General features: G+C 37.8%; 1 protein-coding gene across 1 annotated transcript in view; it reads right to left on the reverse strand.

Moving 5' to 3' along the window:
* The window catches only part of DNAH14 (dynein, axonemal, heavy chain 14), a 324,896-nt gene that overhangs the window by 193,238 nt on the left and 107,443 nt on the right, over window positions 1-24,215 (reverse strand). The window contains 4 exon segments of the mRNA XM_012644036.1: window positions 14,552-14,630; window positions 15,105-15,223; window positions 15,312-15,416; window positions 18,518-18,689. Of these exon segments, the coding sequence (XP_012499490.1) occupies window positions 14,552-14,630; window positions 15,105-15,223; window positions 15,312-15,416; window positions 18,518-18,689 (475 nt within the window).

Here is a 24,215-nt window from a genome sequence, read left to right on the forward strand (position 1 = left end):
GGTGTTTTGTTGTTCCCTGTATACGTCCTTTATTTCCAGGAGATCGGTTTGATTTTTCGTTAATATTTCAATTTCTTTAGTGAATTTTTCTTCCAAGTCCTGGATTTTTTTTGTGGTTTCTTTGTGTTGGTTATCCATTTTTTCTTGGATATCATTCGGTTTTCTTGCAATCCATGTTTGAAATTCTTCTTCTGTCATTTTAGTGTTCTTAGTTTGGTTAATGTCCACTGCTGGGGAGCTGTTGTTCCTCTTTGAGGGTGTGCCTTCTGTTTGAGTCTTCATACTTCCAGAGTTCTTTCGCTGGTTCCTTCCCATCTGGATCAGTTGTTCCTTCTTGCCTTTAAATTTTCGTTTGGATAATGACACACCCTGTTTAGTCTCTGAGCCAGTAGGTGGTGTTTGTGGGTGAGATTCGAACACACCCTTTATGGTGAATCAGTAGATGCAGTAAAAGCATGTGCAGGATGACCTCCGTGTCAATAGGTGGCACTTGCAGGGAGGAGCGAGCTGCAGTGCTCTTTTTGGGTCCTGTAGCTAGCTCTTATTCCTCTAGAGAGGCCCTCTTGTGCCTCGCGTGGTGGGTGGGGCCTTGGGATTTCCAGGTGTGTCCTTATTCTCCCCCTCAGTGGGAGGAATGAGTCTGGGTGGGGCTGGGTTGGGCAAGCCTGCCCTCAGGCTCCACAACTCCTGTTAGCAGGGGTCAAAGGTCTGCTCTTTGTTTCTGTGCAAAGCTGCCGGAAGGGGCTGAAAGGGAGTTTCAGCTGTCCACTCAGCTGACAGTCTGGGCTTCGGGGATGGGGCTGTCCAAGACCCACACTCTGGAGCACGTCTCGCTCCCCTCCACTCTCCCCCTCTCCGTGGCCTCTCCCAGGTCTCTGCCAGCAAGCGGGATCTCAGGCCGATGGATCTCCCCTGCCTGTGACATAGGTCAGGAGGTTCCCTACCCAGGATTGTAGCCTTAGCTGCCCTTATTCTCCACCTCAGTGGGGGCAGGACCGATAGTGAGTCTGGGTGGGGCTCGGTTGGGTAAGCCTGCCCTCAGGCTCCACAACTCCTGTTAGCAGGGGTCAAAGGTCTGCTCTTTGTTTCTGTGCAAAGCTGCCAGGAGAGGCTGAAATGGCTCCACTCAGCTGAAAGTCTGGGCTGGAGGGGTCAGGCTGTCCAAGACCCGCACTCTGGAGCAAGTCTCGCTCCCCTCCACTCTCCCCCTCTCCGTGGCCTCTCCCAGACCTCTGCCTGCAAGCGGGACCTCAGGCCGATGAATCTCCCCTGGCTGTGACATGGGCCGGGAGGTTCCCCACCCAGGATCGTAGCCTGAGCTGGGTGCACAGCCCTCTTTTGGGAGGAGGGATGCTGCTCAGGCACGCCGATCTGCCCCTGAATGCACACACTCCTCAGTAGGCTCTTTCACGGATCTCTCCTCCGTGCCCCAGGGCAGTGCAATCGTGACCTGGGTGTATGGGGTCTGGTCTGCAGGCCTGTCTCCTGGGCCCTGGAGATCAATCCCTGACCCTGCCAGGGGGAGAGGTGCTAGTCTTGAATCACCTACAGAGTGCCCACGCTGGATCGATTTCACTCCACCTCAGGACTTGCCCCGCTCTCCCGGAGTTCCCAGGCAAGCAGCACCTGGGTGGGCTGGCGGGTAAGGAACTCGCAGTCTGAGTACCCCTCAGTCTGCTGTACGGTCCCAAAAGGAAAGGTCTCGTTCCTTGGAGATGCCTCCGTGTGACGGCTAAATTGTCTCTCTGGGCACGCATGGGTAGGGAGGGGGAAGGAGAGAATGGAGCACTATGGCATCTGCCACTAGGCTCAGGTCTGCGCCCGGGGAGGTGCCCCCAAGGGGCTGGGAGCCCGGCGCTGAGTCCGCAAGAGGCCACTGCTCACTGGTGGCAGCCGTCTCTGGGCTGGTGTCGGCAGGTCTCTCCAGCCGCTTAGGAGCCACCAGCAGTCCGAGATGCAAGGGAGGGCGAAGTTAACCGCTCCACCTACCCTTGTCGCTGGTCTCCAAGCCTCTCGGGACCTTTCTCCTTTCAGTTCTCCTCCGCAACATCTTCCCGTGGAGTCTCCTGTAGTTTCAGGTACCCTTCCTCTGACCCTCACCCAATCTATGTTTCTCTGGTAGTTTATGTTTCACTTTCTTCTAAAATTTGTCTTTTTTACAGAGACACTCTGGCTGGCAACTTTTCTCGTCCGCCATCTTGGCCTAAAACATATTTTTGTGAAGTATATGTGGTATATGTGTGAGTGAACTTGTGTGTGTGTAAAAGAGTTTACACATTTGTACATATTTGAGGGCTAAAGATTGAACTTTGAATAATGCGTATGGGGGCCTTATTCATTTGTACTTTCTAAACCTTGTGTTCTTAATCTATCATCACTAAGTAATAACCTGGGACAGTAACAATGGTAGAAAACTCCAAGATGAAATTAGTGCTGCTTTTTCTATTGAACTCAGAGTTAATATACCAAGAATACATTAAGTCTGCAATTATAGTTTACAGAGAGTTTCTATAAATTCTGTCATTTGATCCATCTTTTGACACTCACTCTTCCCACACATACCAGAGCTGTTTTAAGACTGCTACTGGATTAAGCTCAGGTGGACTCTGGAAGTTAAAGGAGGGGGATACATCTAGATAGTTTATAGATTTCTGGCCTGTAGAATTGGATAAGTTGTGATTCCAATCACTCACTAAGATAATACCTATTGGAGGAAGAGTATGTTGTGGGTAAGGGGGCATAATGAATTCATTTGGGGATATATTGAATTTGAAGTACCTAAGAAACATAGTAGAGTGATAAAGATATACATATGGAGTAATTAGCACAGAGGCAGTATATATATAGTGAGATTTTTTCCAGAGCAAGATAAGAGGGTACAGAATGGGAAACCTGGTGTAGCAATCAGCATTCTTGGTTGCATGCATCAGAAACTAACTCTGACTTTCTTTAAGGACGTTGTAGGCTCATAATCAGCAGATCAATTGGAGGCTAGAGACTGAGGCTTGGAAAGTGAGCAGGAGCCAACAGTCTGAGACAAGGAGCAGGAACCATAGTAAAGATCATGTCACAGCAGAGACTGGTCAAATGACACAGTACCACTGTTCTTGAGACATTTATTCAATATCTATAGCCTCAGAAGAGAACATCCAGTGGGTAGATACCTAGGTTGTATCAGCATTGGCTGAAGGAGGATTTGGTTCTCGTTGGGGACATTGTGAACCAAACTTTTAACTTTTTGTTTGTTTATAAAGGAATTTTTAATTACTATATCTGGGATAAATCCATATTAAAAACCCTCTCAAAGGCCAATGTATGCAGACATGTCCATTATCCCCATTCCCCCATAGGTGTCTTTTTACATCTATTAAGAGGCAACTCCTAGTCATGTAACATATGCAGAAACGCAAGAGAAAGGAGGGTTGTAAATTGCATCCTGGTTGGGAAATTAGCAGTAGGTAGGGCAGATGTGGGGAAAACTTTGGTAAAAGTACATTCTGTGATTGAAGCTGAGGTATATCATAAAGTATTTATGGAAACAAAATACAGCCTGCTTCTTATTGTTAAGGATGTTTGGAGGATGAGGGATCTGGAGAAGATCTTTTCTTAGTAGAGCAGATTTGATTATTTGAATTCCTGTTAAACTACAGAAATGTGCAGATTGACTCATTGTAACTTTTCCACCTTTATAAAGAACAGTTTAAACAAGTTCTTCAGTTTAAATCTGAGAGTATTTTATCAATATTCAGTCAAGTGGATAGCAAAAGGAACCAAGAAGATTTGATAATCATAATTTGTGTCCACAATCTTAAAAACTGTGATGGGTCAAGGCAACATAAGATGTGGTATTATTTTTAAATTGAATAGAGAAGAAGTCAAGTATGCTTTAAAAATACTTGATAATGGTAACTCATGGCAATGTGGCTTCTACCTTCATTCCTGAAAAATCACTGTCTCTAAGTTCACATTAAACCTCATAACTGACAGATATAATAGAGTTTTCAGATCTGTCTAGATCTTTAAAAATTATGATCATTCACTTTTGGTCACTCAGTTTTTCTAGAGAAAAAATCAAAGAAACAAACAAAATGTCCCTTTCTTCTCTATTAGCTTCCTTGACAACTCTCATAATTTTTCTTTTCCTTTTTTTCCCCTGGCCACTAGTTTTCAGTCCTCTTCATGAATTCCCTTTTTGCCTACTCCTTCAATGTTGATGCTCTCTGGGGTCTTTCCTTATCTTCTCTTATTCTGTGCATTTTTATCTTTCTCTTATTCTGTGCATTCTCCTGGGGAAAATTTACCACTCCCCTAGCTTCAACAACTACTTCTCAAAAGAACTGCCAATTTTGGTTTTCCTGACATCACAATTTCCTAGTTTTCCTTCTCTTTTTATTTTGAGCTCCTAAAAAACAATAATTAGCTTTAGCAAATATACATGTAGTAGCCAGAATGATGGCTGAAAGATCCACGTCCTAATCCTCAGAACCTGTGAATATGTTACCGTACGTGGCAAAACGGACTTTGCAGATGTGATTAAGAATTTTGAGATAATAGGGATTACTCTGGATTATTTGGATGGGCCCAATTTAATCACATGTATCCTTAAAATCGGGTAACTTTTTCAGAGGGAGATATGACTATAGAAGAATGGTCAGAGATATACAACATTGCCGGCTTTGAAGATGGAGGAAGGTGCCACAAGCTAAGGAATGCCAGTGGCCTCCAGAAGCTGGAAAAGGAAAGGTAACAGATTTTCCCCAAGAGCCTCCAGAAAGGAACACAGCTCTGCTGACAATTTAATCTTAGCCTAGAGACCTGTGTTGGCCTTTAACCTTCCAAACTATAAGAAAATAAATTTGTGTTGTTTTAAGTCACCAAGTTTATAGTAACTTTTTCATGAAAGCAGTAGAAAACTAACGTAATGCAATATAGTGACAATTCTAGGAAAATAATTTATGGTTTATTTTCATTCAACATTATGAAAATTTTCAAAACTATAGAAAAGTTGAAGGAATAGTACAGTGAATATCCATATATCTACCACCTATATTCTACAATGAACTTTTTTCAATATTTACTTTATCACATATCTATCTATATATCTGTCTATCTTATTTTTAATGCATTTCAAAGTAAGCTACAGATACCAGTATCCCTCATAATGGTTTATTTTCCAAATCTTTGCTTTCTTGGCAATGTAGCCACAAACTAAATACTTATACAATGATACCTGATTTTATTGCATGTCACTTTATTGTGCCTAGCAGATAATACATTTTTACAAATTGAAGGTTTGTGGCAACCTTGCATCAAGCAAGACTGTTAGTGCCATTTTTCCAACAGCATGTGCTCACTTCATGTCTCTGTGTCACATTTTGGTAATTCTTGCAATATTTCAAACTTTTTCATTATTATATCTCTTATGGTGATATGTGATCAGTGACCTTTGATGTTACTATTTTAATTATTTGGGGGCACCACAAACTGTGCCCATATAAAATGGTGAACTTAATTAAGAAATACTGTTTGTGTTCTGACTGCTCCACTGTCTAGCTATTCCCCATCTCTCTCACTCTCCTAGAGCCTCCCTATTCCCAGAGACACAACAATATTGAACTTAGGCCAATTAATAACCCTACAATGGCCTCTAAGTGTTCAAATGAAATGTTACACATCTCTCTCTTAAAATAAAAAGTTACAAATGATTAAGCTTAGTGAGGAAGACATGTCAAAAGCTGAGATAGGCTAAAAGCTATGCCTCTTGAGGCAAACACTTAGCCAAGCTGTGAATGCAAAGGAAAAGTTCTTGAAGGATATTAAAAGTGCCACTCTAGTGAACACATGAATGACAAGAAAGTGAAACAGCCTTATGCTGACATGGAGAAAGTTTGAGTGGTCTGGATAAAAGAACAAACCAGCTCCTACATTTCCTTAAGCCAAAGCCTAATCCAGAGCAAGGCCCTAACTCTCTTCAATTCTATGGAAGGCTAAGAGGTGAGGAAGCTACAGAAGGAAACTTTAACGCTAATAGAGGGTTGGTTCATGAGGTTTAAGGAAAGATACCGTTGTTTCTATAAAAGTACAAGGTGAAGCAACAAGTGCTGGTGTAGAAGCCGCAGCAAGTTATCCAGAAGATTGAGCTAAGGTAATTGCTGAAGGTGGCTATACTAAACAACAGATTTTCAATGTAGACAAAACAGCCTTCTATAGGAAGATGATGCCATCTAAGATTTTTATAGCTAGAGATGAGAAGTCAGTGACTGGCTTCAAAGTTTCAAAGAACAAACTGACTCTCTTGTTAGAGGATAGTATTGGTGGTGACTAAGTTGAAGCCAGTGCTCATTTACCATTCTGAAAATCCTAGGACCCTTAAGAATTATGCTAAATCTACTCTGCCTGTGCTCTATAAATGGAACAACAAAGCCTGGATAATAGCACATCTGTTTTCAGCATGGTTTACTGGATATTTTAAGCCCACTGTTGAGAACTACTACTCAGAAAAAAAGATTACTTTAAAAATATTACTGTTCATTGACAACACACCTAGTCACTCAAGAGCTCTGATGGAGATGTACAAGGAGATTAATGTTGTTTTCATGCCTGCTGACACAACATCTATTCTGAAGCCCGTGGACCAAGGAGTAATTTTGCCTTTCGAGTCTTATTATTTAAGAAATACATATTGTAAGGCTATAGCTGACATAGATAGTGATTCCTCTGATGGATCTGGGCAAAGTAAATTGAAAACCGCCTAGAAAGGATTTACCATTCTGGATGCCACTACTAACATTTGTGATTTATGAGAGGAATATCAACATTAGCAGGAGTTAAGAAGAAGTTGATTCCAACCCTCACGGATGACTTTGAGGGGTTCAAGACTTCAGTGGAAGAAGTAACTGCAGATGTGGTAGAAATAGCAAAAGAACTAGAATTAGAAGTGGAGCTTGAAGATGTGACTGAATTGGTGCAATCTCATGATAAAACTTTAATGGATAAGGAGTTGCTTCTTATGGATGAGGAAAGAGTGGTTTTCTTGGGATGGAAACTACTCTTGGTGAAGCTATGTAAACATTGTTGAAATGATGACAAAGGATTTAGAGTAGCCCATAAACTTAGTTTGTAAAGCAGTGGCAGGGTTTGATAAAATTGACTGTAATTCTGAAAGAAATTCTCCTGTGGGTAAAGTGCTATCAAAAGGCATCACAAGCTACAGAGAAACCTTTCCTGAAAAGAAGAGTCAATCAGTGTGGCAAGTGTCATTGTTGTCTTATTTTAAGAAGTTGCCACAGCCACTCCAGCACTCAGCAACCAGCATCCTGATCAGTCAGCAGCCATCAACATTGAGGCAAGATGCTCCACTAGCAAAAAGATTACAACTCACTGAAGACTCAGATGATTGTTAGCATGTTTTAGCCATTAACTATTTTTAAATTATGTAAATTTTTCAGACATAATGTTACTGCAAACTTAATAGACTACAATATAGTATAAACATAATATATGCACTGGGAAACCAAAATTTCTTGTGACTTGCTCTACTGCAATATTCACTTTATTGCAGTGATCTAGAACTGAACCCACAATCTCCAAGGTATGCCTGTATACATACATCAAAATGGCATTAACTTACCACAGTGAGTACCACTTGTCCTGGATGAGATACTACCCACAGGGAAAAAATCTGGTAGTTCCAGTCTTCAACCCCTTGACTTATAAATCTATAAACAAAAAAATTTATTTATATTATTTATATCTAATAATTGATTATGCCCATTTAATGATCAAGCATGACAAGGTCACAGGGGATTTTTCTTTTAAGATCTCTGATTTTTTTTGTTGTTGTAATTTAGGTATATATGCGGGACCAAATAGAGGTGACAGACCCTTAATCCATGCATAATGCAGATTCCTTCAATTTCTCTTTAACATTATCTGTACTTTTCCAATGAGGCCACTGCGTTTCTGGGATGGTAAAAATATATTAAACTAGGAGATGACACATCTTAGGTTTGAATTACTAATACTATCAATGGCAACATCTATATTTGAAATAATTTCTACAAAATGAAATACTGGGCTGAAACCACCAGATGAATTTTATTTACTTATTTATTCATCTATTTGAGAAAGGGTCTCACTCAGTCACCAGGGCTAGAGTGTCCTGGCGTCATCACAACTCACTGTAACCTCAAACTCCTAGACTCAAGTGATCCTCCTGCCTCAGCTTCCCAAGTAGCCGAGGCTACGGTCGCACACCACTATGCCCAGCTGAGTTTGGTAGTTTTTGTGGAGTCGGAGTCTCGCTCTTGCTCAGGCTGGTCTCAAACTCCTGATTTCAAGCAATTTTCCCCCCTTGGCCTCCCAAAGTGCTAGGATTACAGCCGTGAGCCACCACTGGCCTCAGATGAATTTTAATAGTGAAGTCCTCTATTTAGCTTTAATAATTAATTATAATGGAGAGAACAGAATTTATGAAAAATATCCAATTTTATTTAAGGCCAAAGTTAATATGCACCAATGGTAAATGTTTTGATATTGTTATGGCATTTTTTTAGTACAGGAGTTTTAAGTTTCTTTATACTTAAATTGATCAGTCTTTTGCTTTACAGTTTCTCTATCTCTGATACCATGTTTTAGAGATTCTGAACACTAAATTTCATTTATTTTCTTCTAATACTTAAATGGCTTTTAAAAAACATATCAACCTTAAATTCATTTAGAATTTGTTTGAATATTTGAAATGAAGTATTGATTCTGTTAATTTTTGTTGTGATTGCAAATGATATCTATTTTTATTATTTTCTTATTTATCATTGCCACTAAGGAGAAATATGTTTATAACTCTTTATAGATTTCACAGCATTATCACTGAAAAATGTGTCTTTCATCAATTTAAATGACTTTTTATTTTATTTCATGCCTTTAGCATTTAGTTTTATTCTCAGTTTTTGTTTGTAGTCCCATGAAATATTTTTATTACTTTTATTTATAACCTTTGTCACATTGCTATATCTCTCAAATAGCATATAGTTACATTTCTCTTTTGATAAAATCTTTTAATTAAGATCTTATTCCACACTTATATTTATAATCTTTGTTTGCTTTCTGTTTTGATATTTTTTCTGTGTCTATATTTATATAAACACACACTATATTTTCTTATTTTCTCCGGGGTTTTGGAAATATTTATTCTGTTTTTTATAGACTATCAAGAGAAAGTGGATTTCCAACCTAGCAACAACAATCCTTTCTTTATTCTGAACCATATCCTTTCAATGATAGAAAAAATATGGAAAAATGTATATACATATAGGATCTGGAAAACAAGAAAGTGTGTTACAGGGCATTAAAATCTTGAAAAATTTCTGGCAGATGGAAACTAAATTGGGATTGAATTGTAGAAAGAAGAATGGAGAAACCAAAGAAAACTATGGCCAATATTAACAAATGCAGGAGCGAACCCAGGGCCAAATCTTTAAGATAACTAATTAAGAGAGAGCTTTCTGAATAGTGTGACCGGTGCACCTGCCTCTCCCAACAATCCCGTCCCCACACTGAACTACTGGTAGCCACTCGGAATTAAAATTCAGAGAAGTACTTGGTGGGGATCTCCTAGAGTGAATGTTTGGGGCTGGAGAAAGAAGCAGGGCAGATGCCTGAAATAACTCCAGATATCCTAAAACATTACAGAAAAGAAAGGAAAAGAGGGAGGCAGAAAGGGGAAGGAAGGGAATAAAGGTTTTATTTATTCCCTTCCTTGCCCTGGCATTTCTCTATCAGAAGTGGAATATTTAAAAGAATGCTGGAACCAGAGGAGCAGTGGAGTGTCACATGTAGTTCGTGATCTCCAGGAGAGATGGGAAGGAACCTCTGTGCACTAAAAGACAAGACGCTCACAGACTACGCCCTCCTGCATGTCCTGTTTGTCAGCTGCAATGACTACAGGCAGGCTTTTATAATTAGAAACTAGTATTTGCTTTCAGGAGAAGAGGGACTCACCAGTACAAATATGAAAAGACAACCAAAAATGACCAAGGATTTTCGAAAAACTCGTACCATGAAAAAGAGCACAAATCCCTACCACCAGAAAAACTAAGATGAGGAAGCACTGTTAACAAAGGTGAGGGAAGAAAGCTTTAAAATAATTACTTGATCAATTCTAAGACACATTTTTTCTACATTTTAATCTCTCTGAAATCAAGATGTATCTTATAATTGACAGTATTTGACAATTAGTCAGGTGAGAGCTGTGACTTAGGAGTATGAAAATCTTCTGTTGATGCTTTCTGGTAAGATAAAGTACCACCCAAGTTATGTTACATTTGATGAAATAAAATAATATCTCCAAAGAGAATAATGTAAGTATGTATTCAAAAGCCAAAAAAAAGCTGTTCAGAAAAATAAACTATATTTTAAAATTTAATAATATATTATTAAGAAACTTCACTAGTTTGGCTGAATTTCAGAATGGCCTTGTGTGAAAATAACTTTTTTCCCTAAGATCCAGCATAAAGGGGCAAAATCCTGCTTCACTGTGTCCACCAATTTAAACTGTTATATTCTGATCTTTACCCAGTCCTAATCACACACCCACATTGGAAGGCCTGTCTTAAACCAGACTTCAAAATCTCCATAAATATTCTAATTATATCCCTCTCCCTCTCAGGCCCTCTTAAAGGTTTCGTCTAAGCAGTGTTCTTTATTCAAGAAATGCACATTTGTTTTATCAACAGGTTGGTTTGCTGACATTTTGGGGAGCCAGAATTCAACAAAATGAATTTGAATTTAGAACTAATTCTAACATTAGCCAAACTAACATTCAAGTATGAGGGCAAAATAAAAATATGTGCCACTCACAGATGCTTTCTGAAAAAATTACTTGGAGATATATATAGCAAACTGAAAATAAATGTTAACGTATAGGACCTATGAAACAGTAATGAACAAAAAACAAAACAAAACTTAATGAGTCTAGATAATTATTGATTCATAGAAAGAGAACTAATGGTAATCTGGAATAAAATGCTAAATGATTTTTATATGGAGGTGGTTATGGGAAAGAATTACAAAATGAAGAATGGCATTTACAGACAAACTGGAGATATTAACTATAAGCTTTAATAAAAATATGTTTCACTAAGAGTGTTAAAATTTTAACAGTATTCACTAGAAAAAGAAAATGTTTGTAACTTTGGTACAGGTATGCCAAAAGAGATGAAGAAACAGGAAGTGAAAAAACCCAGAACCAAAAAAAAGCAATGACTCCAAATGTGATAGTAATCAAAATAAGTGTTGAAAAGATAGGTTATCAGTCACTGTATCAGCAGGAAAAAGCAGATTCAAAGGGTTACTTTGAAACAGAGTTTATTGAAGGGTCTGTTTGCAGAGATGAAGGCAAGGTTAGGGAACCAAATGGGGAAGCTATTACCATGCATAGGCTCAAAGATGCAAGGGGAAAGAGAAATGTTGCTAGAACCTAATGAGGGCTGGAAACTTAAGAAAGGGGCCACCTACAAAAAGTTGTGGCTTTAGGTAAAGGAACATAGATTCTGCCAAAACTCTAATGAGGCCAAGAGGGAACTTCACGTTTGCCTTACCCAAGAGCAAGCCAGAAGGCAAAGGGATCTAGGATATACAATCCATAAACATTAGCATCCCAAGTACACATAAAGCAAAAAAAAGAACAAATCTTCTGGGCCTACAGACTAACAGCACTGACAACAAACAGTTTTATATTGGTAAAAAATAAAAGGAAAAATTAGGATAAAATCAATTTTTACACTTGATGCAAGACATGGGACAGAAATGTTAAAAATAACACTGTAATACAAATGTTTGTTATCATGGAAACAGCCATGACCAGTTATTAGTATTAGACAAAATAGCATTTAAGTAAAAAATTAACTGGTATAAATACTGATATATTGACAAAAAGTACACCATCTTAAGAAGGTTTATGTATAACAATATACCGTCAAAATACATGATAGATGTTAAAAATGAAAACGGAAATTGGCAAATCCACAAAAAAGTGGGTAATATTTAATTTAGTTTTCTAGGAAATAAAGTAAGTGGACCAAAAAAATGAATAATGAAATCAAGAAAAATTCAACATCAGAAAAATTTAAGTGTAATTTATTATATCCACAAATTAAAGGCTAAAATGTTTTTCTAACATTTTCTTCTAGAATTCTTATAGTTTCATGCCTTATTGGCCTAGGCAAAGAATTTATGAAGAAGACACCAAAGGCAATCACAGCAACAACAAAAATAAATAAATGGGACCTAATCAAATTAAAAAGCTTCTGCACAGCCAAGGAAACTCATGGGAGCAAACACACAACCTACAGAATGGGAGAAAATATTCACATGCTACACATCCGATAAAGGTCTGGTAACTAGAATCTATATAGAACTCAGGAAAATCAGCAAGAAAAAAATCAAACAATCCTATCAAAAAATTGGCAAAGGACATGAGCAGAAACTTTTCAAAAGAAGATAGACTAATGGTCAACAAACATATGAAAAAATGCTCAACATCTCTAATCATCAGGGAAATGCAAATCGAAACCACAATGAGTTATCACTTATCTCCAGTGAGAACAGCTATCATCAAAATGATCAAAGATAACAAGTGTTGGCAAGGATGTTGAGAATAGCAAACACTTGTGCACTGTTGGTGGGAATATAAATTCCTACAGATGTTATGAAAAATAGTATGGGGGTTCCTCAAAAACCAAAATAGAATTACCACACAATCTAGCAATCTCACTTATGGGTATATATCTAAAGAAATTAAAATCAGTATGTTTAAGAGACATCTGTATTCCCATGTTCGTCGCAGTATTATTCATGTAGCCAAGAGTATGGAAGCAACCAAGGTGTCCATCATTATATGAATGGATAAAGAAAATGTGGTATATAATATACAATAGAATACTATTTAGCCTTAAAAAAGAAGGAAATTCTATCATTTATGACAACATGGATGAACATGGAGGACATTATATATGCCAAGTGAAATAAGCCAGGCCCAGAAAGACAAACATTGCATAATCTCATTTACATGTGGAATGTAAAAATGATTCTCTACTTACAGAAGTATAAAGTAGAATGGTGGTTACCTGAGGCTGGGGGGCTGGGGGGAAGTGTAGGTGATGAGTGGCAGGGATGGGGCAAAAGGAGAAGTTGGTCAAAGGACACAGAGTTTCAGTGAGACAGGAGGAACAAGTTTTAGTGATCTATTGCACAGCATGGTGACTATAGTTACTAATAATGTATTCTATATTTCACAATTGCTAAAATAATAGATTTTAAATGTTCTCACCACAAAAATAAATATGTGATGTGATGGGTATGTTAATTAGTTTGATTTAATCATTCTACAATGTATACATATATGACAATATCACATTTTATCCTATAATATATACAAGTTGTCAATTAAAAATACAAAATAAAATATTTTAAAAACTTTGCGAACTATGAATAGGATAAAACATCTTTAGTTAGACAAAGGTTATTATCCACAAACTTAAGCATCACAGTCAAACACTAGAAGCTTTCCCAATAAAATTAGGAACAAAAAAGTATGCTCACTATCATCTGTACTTTTCAGCATTATACAGAATTTATTATCCAAAATAACATGAAAAGAAAATGACATTTTAAAAAGAACTGTAAAGAAAGACACAGAATTATCATTATTAGTAAATGATATGATTGTCTAACCAGAAAAATCCCGGGGCAATAATTGAAAAACTGCTTGTCTCTCTTATTTAAATGCCCGGATACCTTTTTTCAAGATTCCTTGCCTTTAGAAGTCCCCCTTTACATGTTAGATGACATCTGGTTCTTATCACGTCACCCCAAGAGTAAGAATTAGGGCAAAGGAGAGCCACCATAATTATTTATGTAAGTAAATAATAATCTGCTCTGCTCTAGAAACCTTCTATTGGCATTCAGAATAATATTAATAAATATAGATATGAAAACTGAAAGATCAATAGCCTTTCTATAACCAATAAATAATTAGAAATGCAATAAAACTGTTCTAGTTAGTTTTAAAAGTTCGCACTCTGAGGTTTTTTTCTTCACTCTAAACAAATAGCAAGGATAGAGTAACACATAAAAAGGAGAACATTAAAAAGACTAAACCAAATAAACAATTCCAGGAAGTAAAAGTGGAACAGAAATGCAAAGTAGTAAAGTGGGCTGAAATTGGAGGCCTAGTAAGCACTAGATCTTTTGAAAGCAGGCAGAGGTAGACATGAGTTCAGATCCTGACCAGTTTTCAGATACATATGAATCTCAATGTACACAAAAACTATCTGAATATTGTTCATGACTATACTCTCAAACTAAATTTACACTGCAAAAATGACTACCTTACATTTAGTCATGTGCCATCATGCTCTATGGAAACTCATTTCATAAGGGACTTTACTTCATATTCTTTTCTGGATATTCCCCATTTAGATTAGTAGATAATCAAGTTTTAAAAATCTACACACATATATATGTATATAATTTTAGGATCTGAAAATTGTACTTACTTTTTTAGCACATCAAACATGCTTTTTTCTACATTTACTAGCCACTGTTCTACAGCACTTCTTACACGAATTTTCCTAAAATGTTTCAAAAATATTATTATTAAGAATTATTTTAATTCATATTTCAGTCCTTTGGTATGCCTGTAGCCTAAGTTTTCTACATACTTCTATAATATTCATGGGCCATTATAATATTTGTATCTAATGCCATCTTTAGGTTTTTCTAGATCTTAATTTGGAAAACCATGCAGAAAACATATTATCCTGCTTTAGGAAATTCTGATATCAAAACCATAAATTTATACACTAAATTAGAATGCATCCAAGAGTTTGAAGATTACTTACTTTGCTTTTAATTAAAGCAAAGATGAGAAGATTATGCACCGAGGGGTGTATGGAAAGGCAAAAGTGTATTTGCATAAGGATATCATCTTTGAAGAAATAGTTTGCTTAGCAAACTTTTATGAAATATCAGAAATTTCAAAGGAGAGGTTTTAAATAATGAGGTTGTATGAAGTCTAAAGATTTAGGTTGTAACGTTTATCGTACTTGGGCAGCACAAGACATTCTCCTTCAGCAGATATGAGCATTTTTACAGCAGGAGGGCCAATTTCTTGTTTCCATATCAGTAATTGTTTTATATTTTCAAAACATTGCACAAGATGAGGCTGTGAACCAGAAACAAATGTCAGTAACATTATTAAATCCTGACCTGGTCAGGAAATAATATTGCTGAACAGAGAATAATGTTATTACCTGTACAGCCTCAGGATTTCTGCTATCAGCTAGAATATCAAGAAGTTCAGCATTGCTAAGAAAGTAAAATCTTGGGAAAATAACTCTTTTAATTTCAAGGTAGTCCTGTCCAGAACCAAAAGAAATGCAATTCAGAATATATGTTTAATCATGATATGAATTACATTGACATTTGGGCCTATATTTACAAACAAAGGCCACAATATGAAAGTTATAGTATACATAGTAGTTATCAGTCAAAATAACTTTCCATGCTTAATGAAAGTTATACTTAAAAAGCTAAAATTTTTTAATAAAGCAAAACTAAAATGAAAACAAAAATAAATGAAAAGCTCCCACCCTTTACACAATACTCTATTTTATTATTGACCATTAATAAAGCACTGTATTTGGGTATTGTCAGCATTGCTTTCCAATGTTTTCAACTTTCTGCTTTTATTTCCTATAGGTGAAGTTATCACCTTAGAGAATAAGTTATCATTTCACAGATGACCTTACATTCTACTGTGCAGAGAATTTCTACATTTTCCACTGCTCCTCATAAGTTAGAGGCATTGGCCAGGCGCGGTGGCTCACGCCTGTTATTCTAGCACTCTGGCAGGCCGAGGCGGGCGGATTGTTTGAGCTCAGGAGTTCGAGACCAGCCTGAGCAAAAGCGAGACCCCGCCTCTACTAAAAATAATTAGAAAGAAATTAATCAGCCAACTAAAAATATATAGAAAAAATTAGCCGGGCATGGTGGCGCATGCCTGTAGTCCTAGCTACTTGGGAGGCTGAGGCAGTAGGATCGCTTGAGCCCAGGAGTTTGAGGTTGCTGTGAGCTAGGCTGATGCCACAGCACTCACTCTAGCCCGGGCAAAAGAGTGAGACTCTGTCTCAAAAAAAAAAAAAAAAGTTAGAGGCATTAACACCAGTCTTAAGTCTTTCCTTCTTTTCAGAGGAAGAAAGACACATTCAGTTATGCCACAGTAGGATACCCTTGATTTATTTATGACTCTCATATACCTTCAACTTCTCCCTTGCAACATGTCTCCCCCTTAAATTGCTTTCATTAAAAAATATATAAGAAGTCCTCCTCCTTTAGCTGCTGTCTACTTGCCTATCTTATTTCCACAAAAGTTCCTGAAAAGATAGTCTGTAAACTCAAAATCTTTATTTACTCATCTCTCAGTCATCTCACACTCTGCCATCTGGCTCCTGCTGTTACCAAATTTACCTGGAGATTTTTAGTCATGTTACATGATATTTCCATAGCATTTAACTCTGCTGATTCTGCCCTTTGTTTTGACTTCTGGAATTTCACTCTCTTTTATCCCTCAGCCACTTTTTATCATTTTCCCTCAAAAGTCCCTTTTGTCCTCTACACCTTAAGGTTGACATCTCTTGGGTTCCATCTTCATCACTCTTCCAACTCGTCATGTTCTTCTTGAGCTATTTTATACATACTTGCTCTTCAGTTCAGATCACTTCTCTCTGCCCCAGACCTGTATAACCAATTGCTACTTGAAGATGTTCGTTTTAATGTCGTATAAATATTAGATTTTCAACATGAACCAAACTTACTTGTTTCCACAGAAGCCTCCTCGTCTTCTAGCTCCTATCTCTGTGTGTGATTATCTTCCACTTTTTTGGGCAAGCCAGAAACCTAGGCACAATCTGGGACCTCTTTCTTTTTATCCTCTACTTACCTATCTGATGCTCCTGGCTCCACCTTCTTTCATCCTCACCATGGCCTTATATGTTAGCTGCCAATATTTCTAGTGGTTTTTAAATATCTATTCTCACTGTCCCCAATCCACAATCTATGCTTCTTTCCAGAGAGATATTTCTGAATTAAATTACTTCATTTTCTGGCTTAAAATCCTTCAGTGGATACTCATTAAAGTCAAAACCCATTGTGATATTCAAAGCCCTTTACCCTTTGTTCCCTTCTTCCCTGGAGAATCTCATGTCTCACCAACTTTCCCATTTGGCAACCTATGTTCCCTCTGTATCATCCTGCTCACAGATGCAGAAATGTGCCATACTCACTAATGGCTCCACATCTCTGTTCTGTTTACCTTTGCCTAGGATGCTTTTACCACCCACCCACCCACCTCCACTGAGACTCTTTTACCTAGATAACACCTACTCTTCTTTCGAGACCCAGGTGAGTTATCACTTCCCCCAGGCTGTGGGAATTTCTTCTCTTTAATATGGCCACACCATCCAACCTATTGTAGCATACGTCAGATTGTAATATCGCCTTACTTTTTTGTTTCCTAAAATAGATTTTGAGTTATGTAATAGCAGGGAATATGTCTTTTATTTTTGTAGTTCCAGCACATAGCAGTAGTGCCTAGTACCCAAGTAGGTGCTCAATACATTAATAAATGGAAGACTACTGGTCTGTAATGATCCTCAGTAACAGTCCAAAGAAGTGCCAGAAATAATTGGAAGGCTTATCTGAATGACGGCCTAGCAATTATTAACCAGAACCACTCTAGGCGTGGCTCCTCATTCCTGCCCCAGAGCATGGATTTGAATAGAAGAGGCCCTGCCTGGGCAGTTTCCTTTCTGTTGGCTGTGACTGCTTATAGGCATTTTGGAGGAATCATTACAACCCTGTGGCTTGTGTTTAGCAAGGGAAAGTGATGAATACCTGAATAAAGATCTTAGTTTATGAATGGAAGTGAATATGTGCACCAGGCATTGCTAATATTAAGATACAGTTTTAAAGGATATATATGACTAGCTGACAGTTTAATGTTCTGGCAATGTATAAATATATGGACTCAGTAATTTAATTTATGAAGTCATCAAAATATTCAACTTTTGATGAATTTATGAACTTAATGGTGCTAATAAAAATAATTAACCTTTATTAAGGACTTTCTTTGTGACAGCTGTTGTGCTTTAAATGCATCATCTCATTTAGCACAAAGCCCCTCAAGGTAAGGTTATTTTTGACTTAAAGATAAGGAAACTTGGGCAATCAAAAGTTTGGTACTTTGCCAGCAGTCATTTAGATTAGTCCAACCACTTTTTCTTTTGATAATATTTTCATTAACATTCTAGATAGGGAGAGTTTGAAAACTTGTTGGCAGCTGGAAGAGAGAAGAAAATCTGCATTGAAATTAGTTTCTGTAGTAGATTACATTACTTTACTTTTACTTTACTTTTGTAAAGTTAAATAATTCCCCACTATAGTATTGCTATAGTTTTACCTCAAGACTTTTCTTTATATTTTCAAGATGTATATTGCAATTTTGCAAAATTTCCAGGACTCCTGCAGAAGTCATTATTTGCAAAGCATTCAGTTTGTTTTGTATTTTTGACATTACTTTTTTCCACATGGAAATCACCTGAGCAAAAAGTTTTGTTTCTGCTGGGAGCTGCCTTTAGAAATAAAATTGGATGAAATTTTATTTTCTGAAGGCCTTATAATTAAAATCTATAATCTAAATGCATTTTCCACAGAATATTGTTTAACTTTTAAAATGTTTCAGTATATTTTTCATGGTCAATCATTAATTAAAGATACTTTTCGAGTGTCTGGTATGTACCAGATGTACATAGTAGGAAATCCTAGGATAAATCAGACATACAATCATCATTTAACCAGATTATACTTAGTGTGTGGTGGAAGATAGATATATACAAGTTCTACATAAAGTAAGAAATGATTTATGTCCTAATAAATGTAATTCCAAAAGGGCTACTGAAATTCTAGAGAAAAAAATGGGATCTGGAGAGAGCTTCTTGGAGAAGAAGATATTTGATTTAGGTTTTAAAGGAGGAGTAGGGCTTTGATGTAAAGAAAAGCAGAGATGACATTCAGCCTAGGTGCAAGAGAATAGAGATGTGTATAAAAAAAATTGAAATGATCTAATCTTAGAGGGTAAGGAAATGTAAGCCTGCTGTCAGCCTTGGTATTGAAATTTTCCTTTGGAGAATATTATCATTATTTTCTCCCCTTGGAAAAAGGAAGCAAAACCCACATGTGGCATGGTAATCCACTGATACATTAATTTTAATTTTGTTTCTGCTGCTATGGGAGTTGAATGAGGGAAGTATTTCTAAAAGTTGCTTGTTCTAGTTCTTTCACTTTCTCTCTTCACCTATATTTTCCACCCCCACTCCCATCCCACCCTAGCCCCAACCTGATTCAAGCTCTTCTTGGCTTAGAAGTTGAAAGGGGAGGAAATTAGAGGGACATTTCATTCAGCCAGTGTTACTCTGGATCCTCTTTTCCCTCTTGAATGCTCTCTGTGATGGCAGATATCCATGGGATATATTGCTGGGGGGTTTTAGAGTCCCCCCAACAGGAACCTCTCTATCACACAATTCCTTGGCTTTCTCCAGCTAAGCTCTTAAAATCATTCCTCAAGCTCTTGTTCTAAGTGGTACACTTCTGGGATTTTCTTGTTCTGGCAAGCAGCCATTTTTGGGTGGAAATCTTTCAAGATGACTCTAGCTTAGAACCTTCTACTGTGTCTCCATGGTCTAAGTCAGCATTTCTTTACTTCAGCACTGTTGATGTTTTGGACCAGATAATTCTTTGTTGTGTGTATGTGTGTGGGAGAGGGCTTTCCTGTGTACTATAGGGTGTTTAACAGCATCCTGGACTATACCCACTAGATGCCAGTAGTATCCCCTCAGTTGTGACAAGTAAAAACATTTCCAGACTTTGAAAAATGTCCCCTAGAGGGCAAAATCACCTATGGCATAAGATAATCATGTATTCTTGCACTTCTTCCTTGCCCTGCTAGTAAAGGCTCCTTCAGAATTCTTCGGAGGAGAGACAAGCCCTAGTTTCTAATGCTCCTACACTCCAGGGCAATATATGTCAAACTCTCCCAAGAATCCTCCCACCATCATCCCATTCCCCATCTTGGGTGATGGGGCAAAATTTCTGTAGCTAAGCAAAAATACCATCAAAGAAGAGACTTAAATCTCCTTCTGTTAAGTGCCCTTCCAGTCTTGCTGGGAGGTTCTAGTGCAGCCCTCACAGTTAGTTTGTAGTGGGGGTGAATGGCAAGCATTCTTTACTTTCATTAATTCCCCTTAAAGAATTTTCCCCTTTAATGAATCTCTTCTCCCTTTCTTCTTTTTCGTTTTCCATTAACTAAGAAATATTTAGTAAAATGTAGTACTAAAATTTGAACTTAAGGCTCAAAATTGTTGCATCCATAAAGGGTATACTCCGTAGGTGTGTAGTTTCGCCTTTGAGGACTCTGGAAATAACTACAAATTAATAGAATAGAAGGGAAGGGGGCTTCAAGATGGCTGACTAGAGGCATCTAGTACTCACCTTCTCCACAAAAAAGAACCAAAGTAGCAAATACATAATCACACTTCAAATAGATCATCTAAGAGAGAACACTGGAATTCAACAGAGAAGTGACAGAAAACACCTAAAGCAAGGAAAGAGAGGGAATCGAGGCCAGGATGAGCTGGGAATCTGGAGAGGCTCCCTAATGTGGGGAAAAGGGAAGTGAGTGACCCCCAGCTATACACATTCCCACTACAGACTTAAGCAATGCTATTCAGGAGATAGCTCCTACCCTTGTGGGGCCCAAGACTAACACAGGGAGCTACATGTAGACCACACAAAAGTACTGCTTCAGAAAGGGAGTTTATGCTGTGTCCCACCTCCTCCAGCCCAAAGCAGCTACAGTAAAGTGACATATTGAGAGCCCAGCCCCCATCAGACTACATCCCACCCAGAGGCTAAACAGCCCCTGCATCTCTACATCCCTGGAGCCCCAGTGATATTCACTCCCTGCAGCTACTGCTGTGGTTGGCTGCTGCTGCCAGGGCTAAAGTACAAGCCATTGGCAACAACCCTATTGTCCTCAGCAGTGAAACAGCTGCACATTTTCATGCACCCTGAAGATAAACTCCCCTGCCCTCAGCCACTGCTACCTCAGGATGCTGTTGCCTCACCGCACCACAGGGCCAAAGTGCAAGCAAAGTGAGCACTCCCCAGGTGCCTGCATACAGCTGCTACCACTGATAGCAACTCTGAGTTCCCCAGGAAAAAGGCTGTAGAGCAGCCACTGCTGTCCTCATCTAAGCATTGTGCCTGGGGATCACCCTGCCCCTGCCTACCATAGCCAGCACCTGCACACACCCCTGGGGGACCTGAGGACAGGGTATGCCAAACTTGGCTGCCCCCTCACCCCCTCAGGGCCCAAGCATGCCATCCTGGGGCCTGGTGACTGCCTAGCCCAGTCCACCACCATTGGCATCTGAGCACACCTCCCAGGGGCCTAAGATTGGGTCCACCCAACCCACTTCTATACTGTCCTGGTACATCCAAGTACTTCTCTTGGTTAACACAGGTCAAGCACACAAACAAATGGAACAAATAGAAAGACATCCCATGCTCATGGATCAGAAGAATTAATATTGTTAAAATGACCATACAGCCCAAAGCAATCTACAGATTCAGTATAATCCCTATGAAAGTACTAATGTCATTTTTTATAGAAATAGGACAAAACAATCTTAAAATTTGTATGTAACCAAAAAATAGCCCCAATAGCCAAAGCAATCCTAGCAAAAGAACAAAGCTGGAGGCATCACTCTACCTGACTTCAAAATCTATTACAAGGTTAGAGTAACCAAAACTCTAGTTTGGTATTGGTATAAAAATATATATGTAGATCCATGGAACAGATATAAATTTACTTATTTATAGCCAACTGATTTACAACAAAGGTGCCAAGAATATACACTGGGGAAAGGACACTCTCTTTAGTAAATGGTGCTGGGAAAATTAGATATCCATATGCAGAAGAAACTAGACCCCTATCCCTCACCATATACAAAAATCAACTCAAGATAGATTAAAGATTTAAACTTAAACTACTAGAAGGAAACACCAGGGAAATACTCCAGACATTGGCCTAGGCAAAGAATTCATGACTAAGATCTCAAAAGCACAGGCAACAAAAACAAAAATAGATAAATGGGATTATATTAAACTAAAAAGCTTCTGTACAACAAGGAAACAATCAACAGCCAGAGTGAAGAGACAACCTATTGAATGGGAGAAAATATTTGCAAACTATTCATATGACAAGGGACTAATATCCAGAATACACAAGGAGGAAGTCAAACAACTCAACAGCAAAAAACAAAACAAAACAAATAATCCCCTTAGGAAGTGGGCAAAGGACATGAATAGACATTTCTCAGTAAAGACATACAAATGGCCAAAAAAAATATGAAAAAATGCTCAATATCACTAATCATCAGGAAAATGTAAATGAAAACCACAATGAGATATCATCTTACACCAGTCAGAATGGCTATTATCAAAAAGTCAAAAAATAACAGATGTTGGTGAAGATTTAGAGAAAAGGAAACACTTATATATGTTGGGGGGGAGGGGATGCAAATCAGTACAACCTCCATGGAAAACAGTATAGAGATTTCTCAAAGAACTAAAAATAGAACTACTATTCAATCCACCTATCTTATTACTGGGTATTTACCCAAAGGAAAAGAAATCATTATATCAAAAAGATACCTGCAAAGACTTGGAGTCAACCTAAGTGTCTATCAATGGATGATCTGATAAAAAAATGTGGTATATGTACACCATGAAATACTACTTAGCCATAAGAAGGAATGAAATTATGTCTTTTGCACCAACATGAATGGTACTGAAGGCCATTATCTTAAGTGAAATAACTCAGAAACACAAAGTCAAATACTGCATGCTCTCACTTATAAATGGGAGATACATAATGTGTACACATGGACATAGAAAGTGGTATATAATAGACATTGGAGACCTAAAACAGTGGGAGTTGGGAGGGGCGTGAGGGATGAGAAAGTACTTAATGGGTGCGATGTATGCTATTTGGGTGATGGCTACACTAAAAGCCCAGACTTTACCAGTACACAATATATCCATATAACAAAACTGCACTTGTATCCCCTAAATCTATAAAAACAAAGAAAAAGGAAAATGTGGCATATATACATAATGGAATACGATTCATTTATTAAAAAAAGAATGAAATCATGTTATTTGCCGCAACAAGAATAGAACTGGATGTCATTATGTTAAGTGAAATAAAGTCCAGGACACAAAGACAAATATCACATGTTCTCACTCATATATGGGAACTAAAACTTTGATCATGGAGGTAGAGAGTAGAGTGATAGATACCAGAAGCTGAGAAGGGTATGTGGGTGGGGGTGGGGGGCTAAAGAGAGGTTGGTTAATGGGTGTGAGTATACAATTAGAGAGAATAAGCTCTAATGTTCAATAGCAGACTAGGGTGACTATACTTAACAATAATATACTGTATATTTCAAAATACTAATAGCTCGAAGAGAGAATTGAAATGTTCCCAGCATGTAGGAATGATAAATATTAACAATGATGGATACTCTAAATGCCCCGACTTTATCATTACACAGTCTCTGAATGTAAGAAAATATCACATGTACCCAATAAATATGTACAGTTATTATGTAGCAATAAAAAATAAGAAAAAGTATAATGGAAGTATCACAGGCATTCATATGATAAGAAGTATACATGTATAATAAAAATGGACACCATTCCCTATAAAGCAATACTCTAATCTAAACAGTTTTCTTTTGTAAATTTCTAATGGCTTCTCTTAACCACCAAAATAAAGTTCAAAATACTTAACATGATATTCAACATCTTCCATTGCTCTAATAGGCCTTTCAAATACACACCCCACATTTTCCTACCTTATTTCAAAATGGACCCTAGATCCATATAAAGCGTAGAATTATTTTTTCCAGATCTGTGAAGAATGATAATGGGATTTTGATAGGAATTGCATTAATTCTGTAGATCACTTTAGGTAGTATGGACATTTTAACGATATTGATTCTACCAATCCATGAGCAAGGTAGGTTTTTCCATCT

The sequence above is a fragment of the Propithecus coquereli genome, unplaced genomic scaffold (genome assembly GCF_000956105.1).
Source record: "Propithecus coquereli isolate 6110/MARCELLA unplaced genomic scaffold, Pcoq_1.0 Scaffold205, whole genome shotgun sequence".
Classification (NCBI taxonomy): domain Eukaryota; kingdom Metazoa; phylum Chordata; class Mammalia; order Primates; family Indriidae; genus Propithecus; species Propithecus coquereli.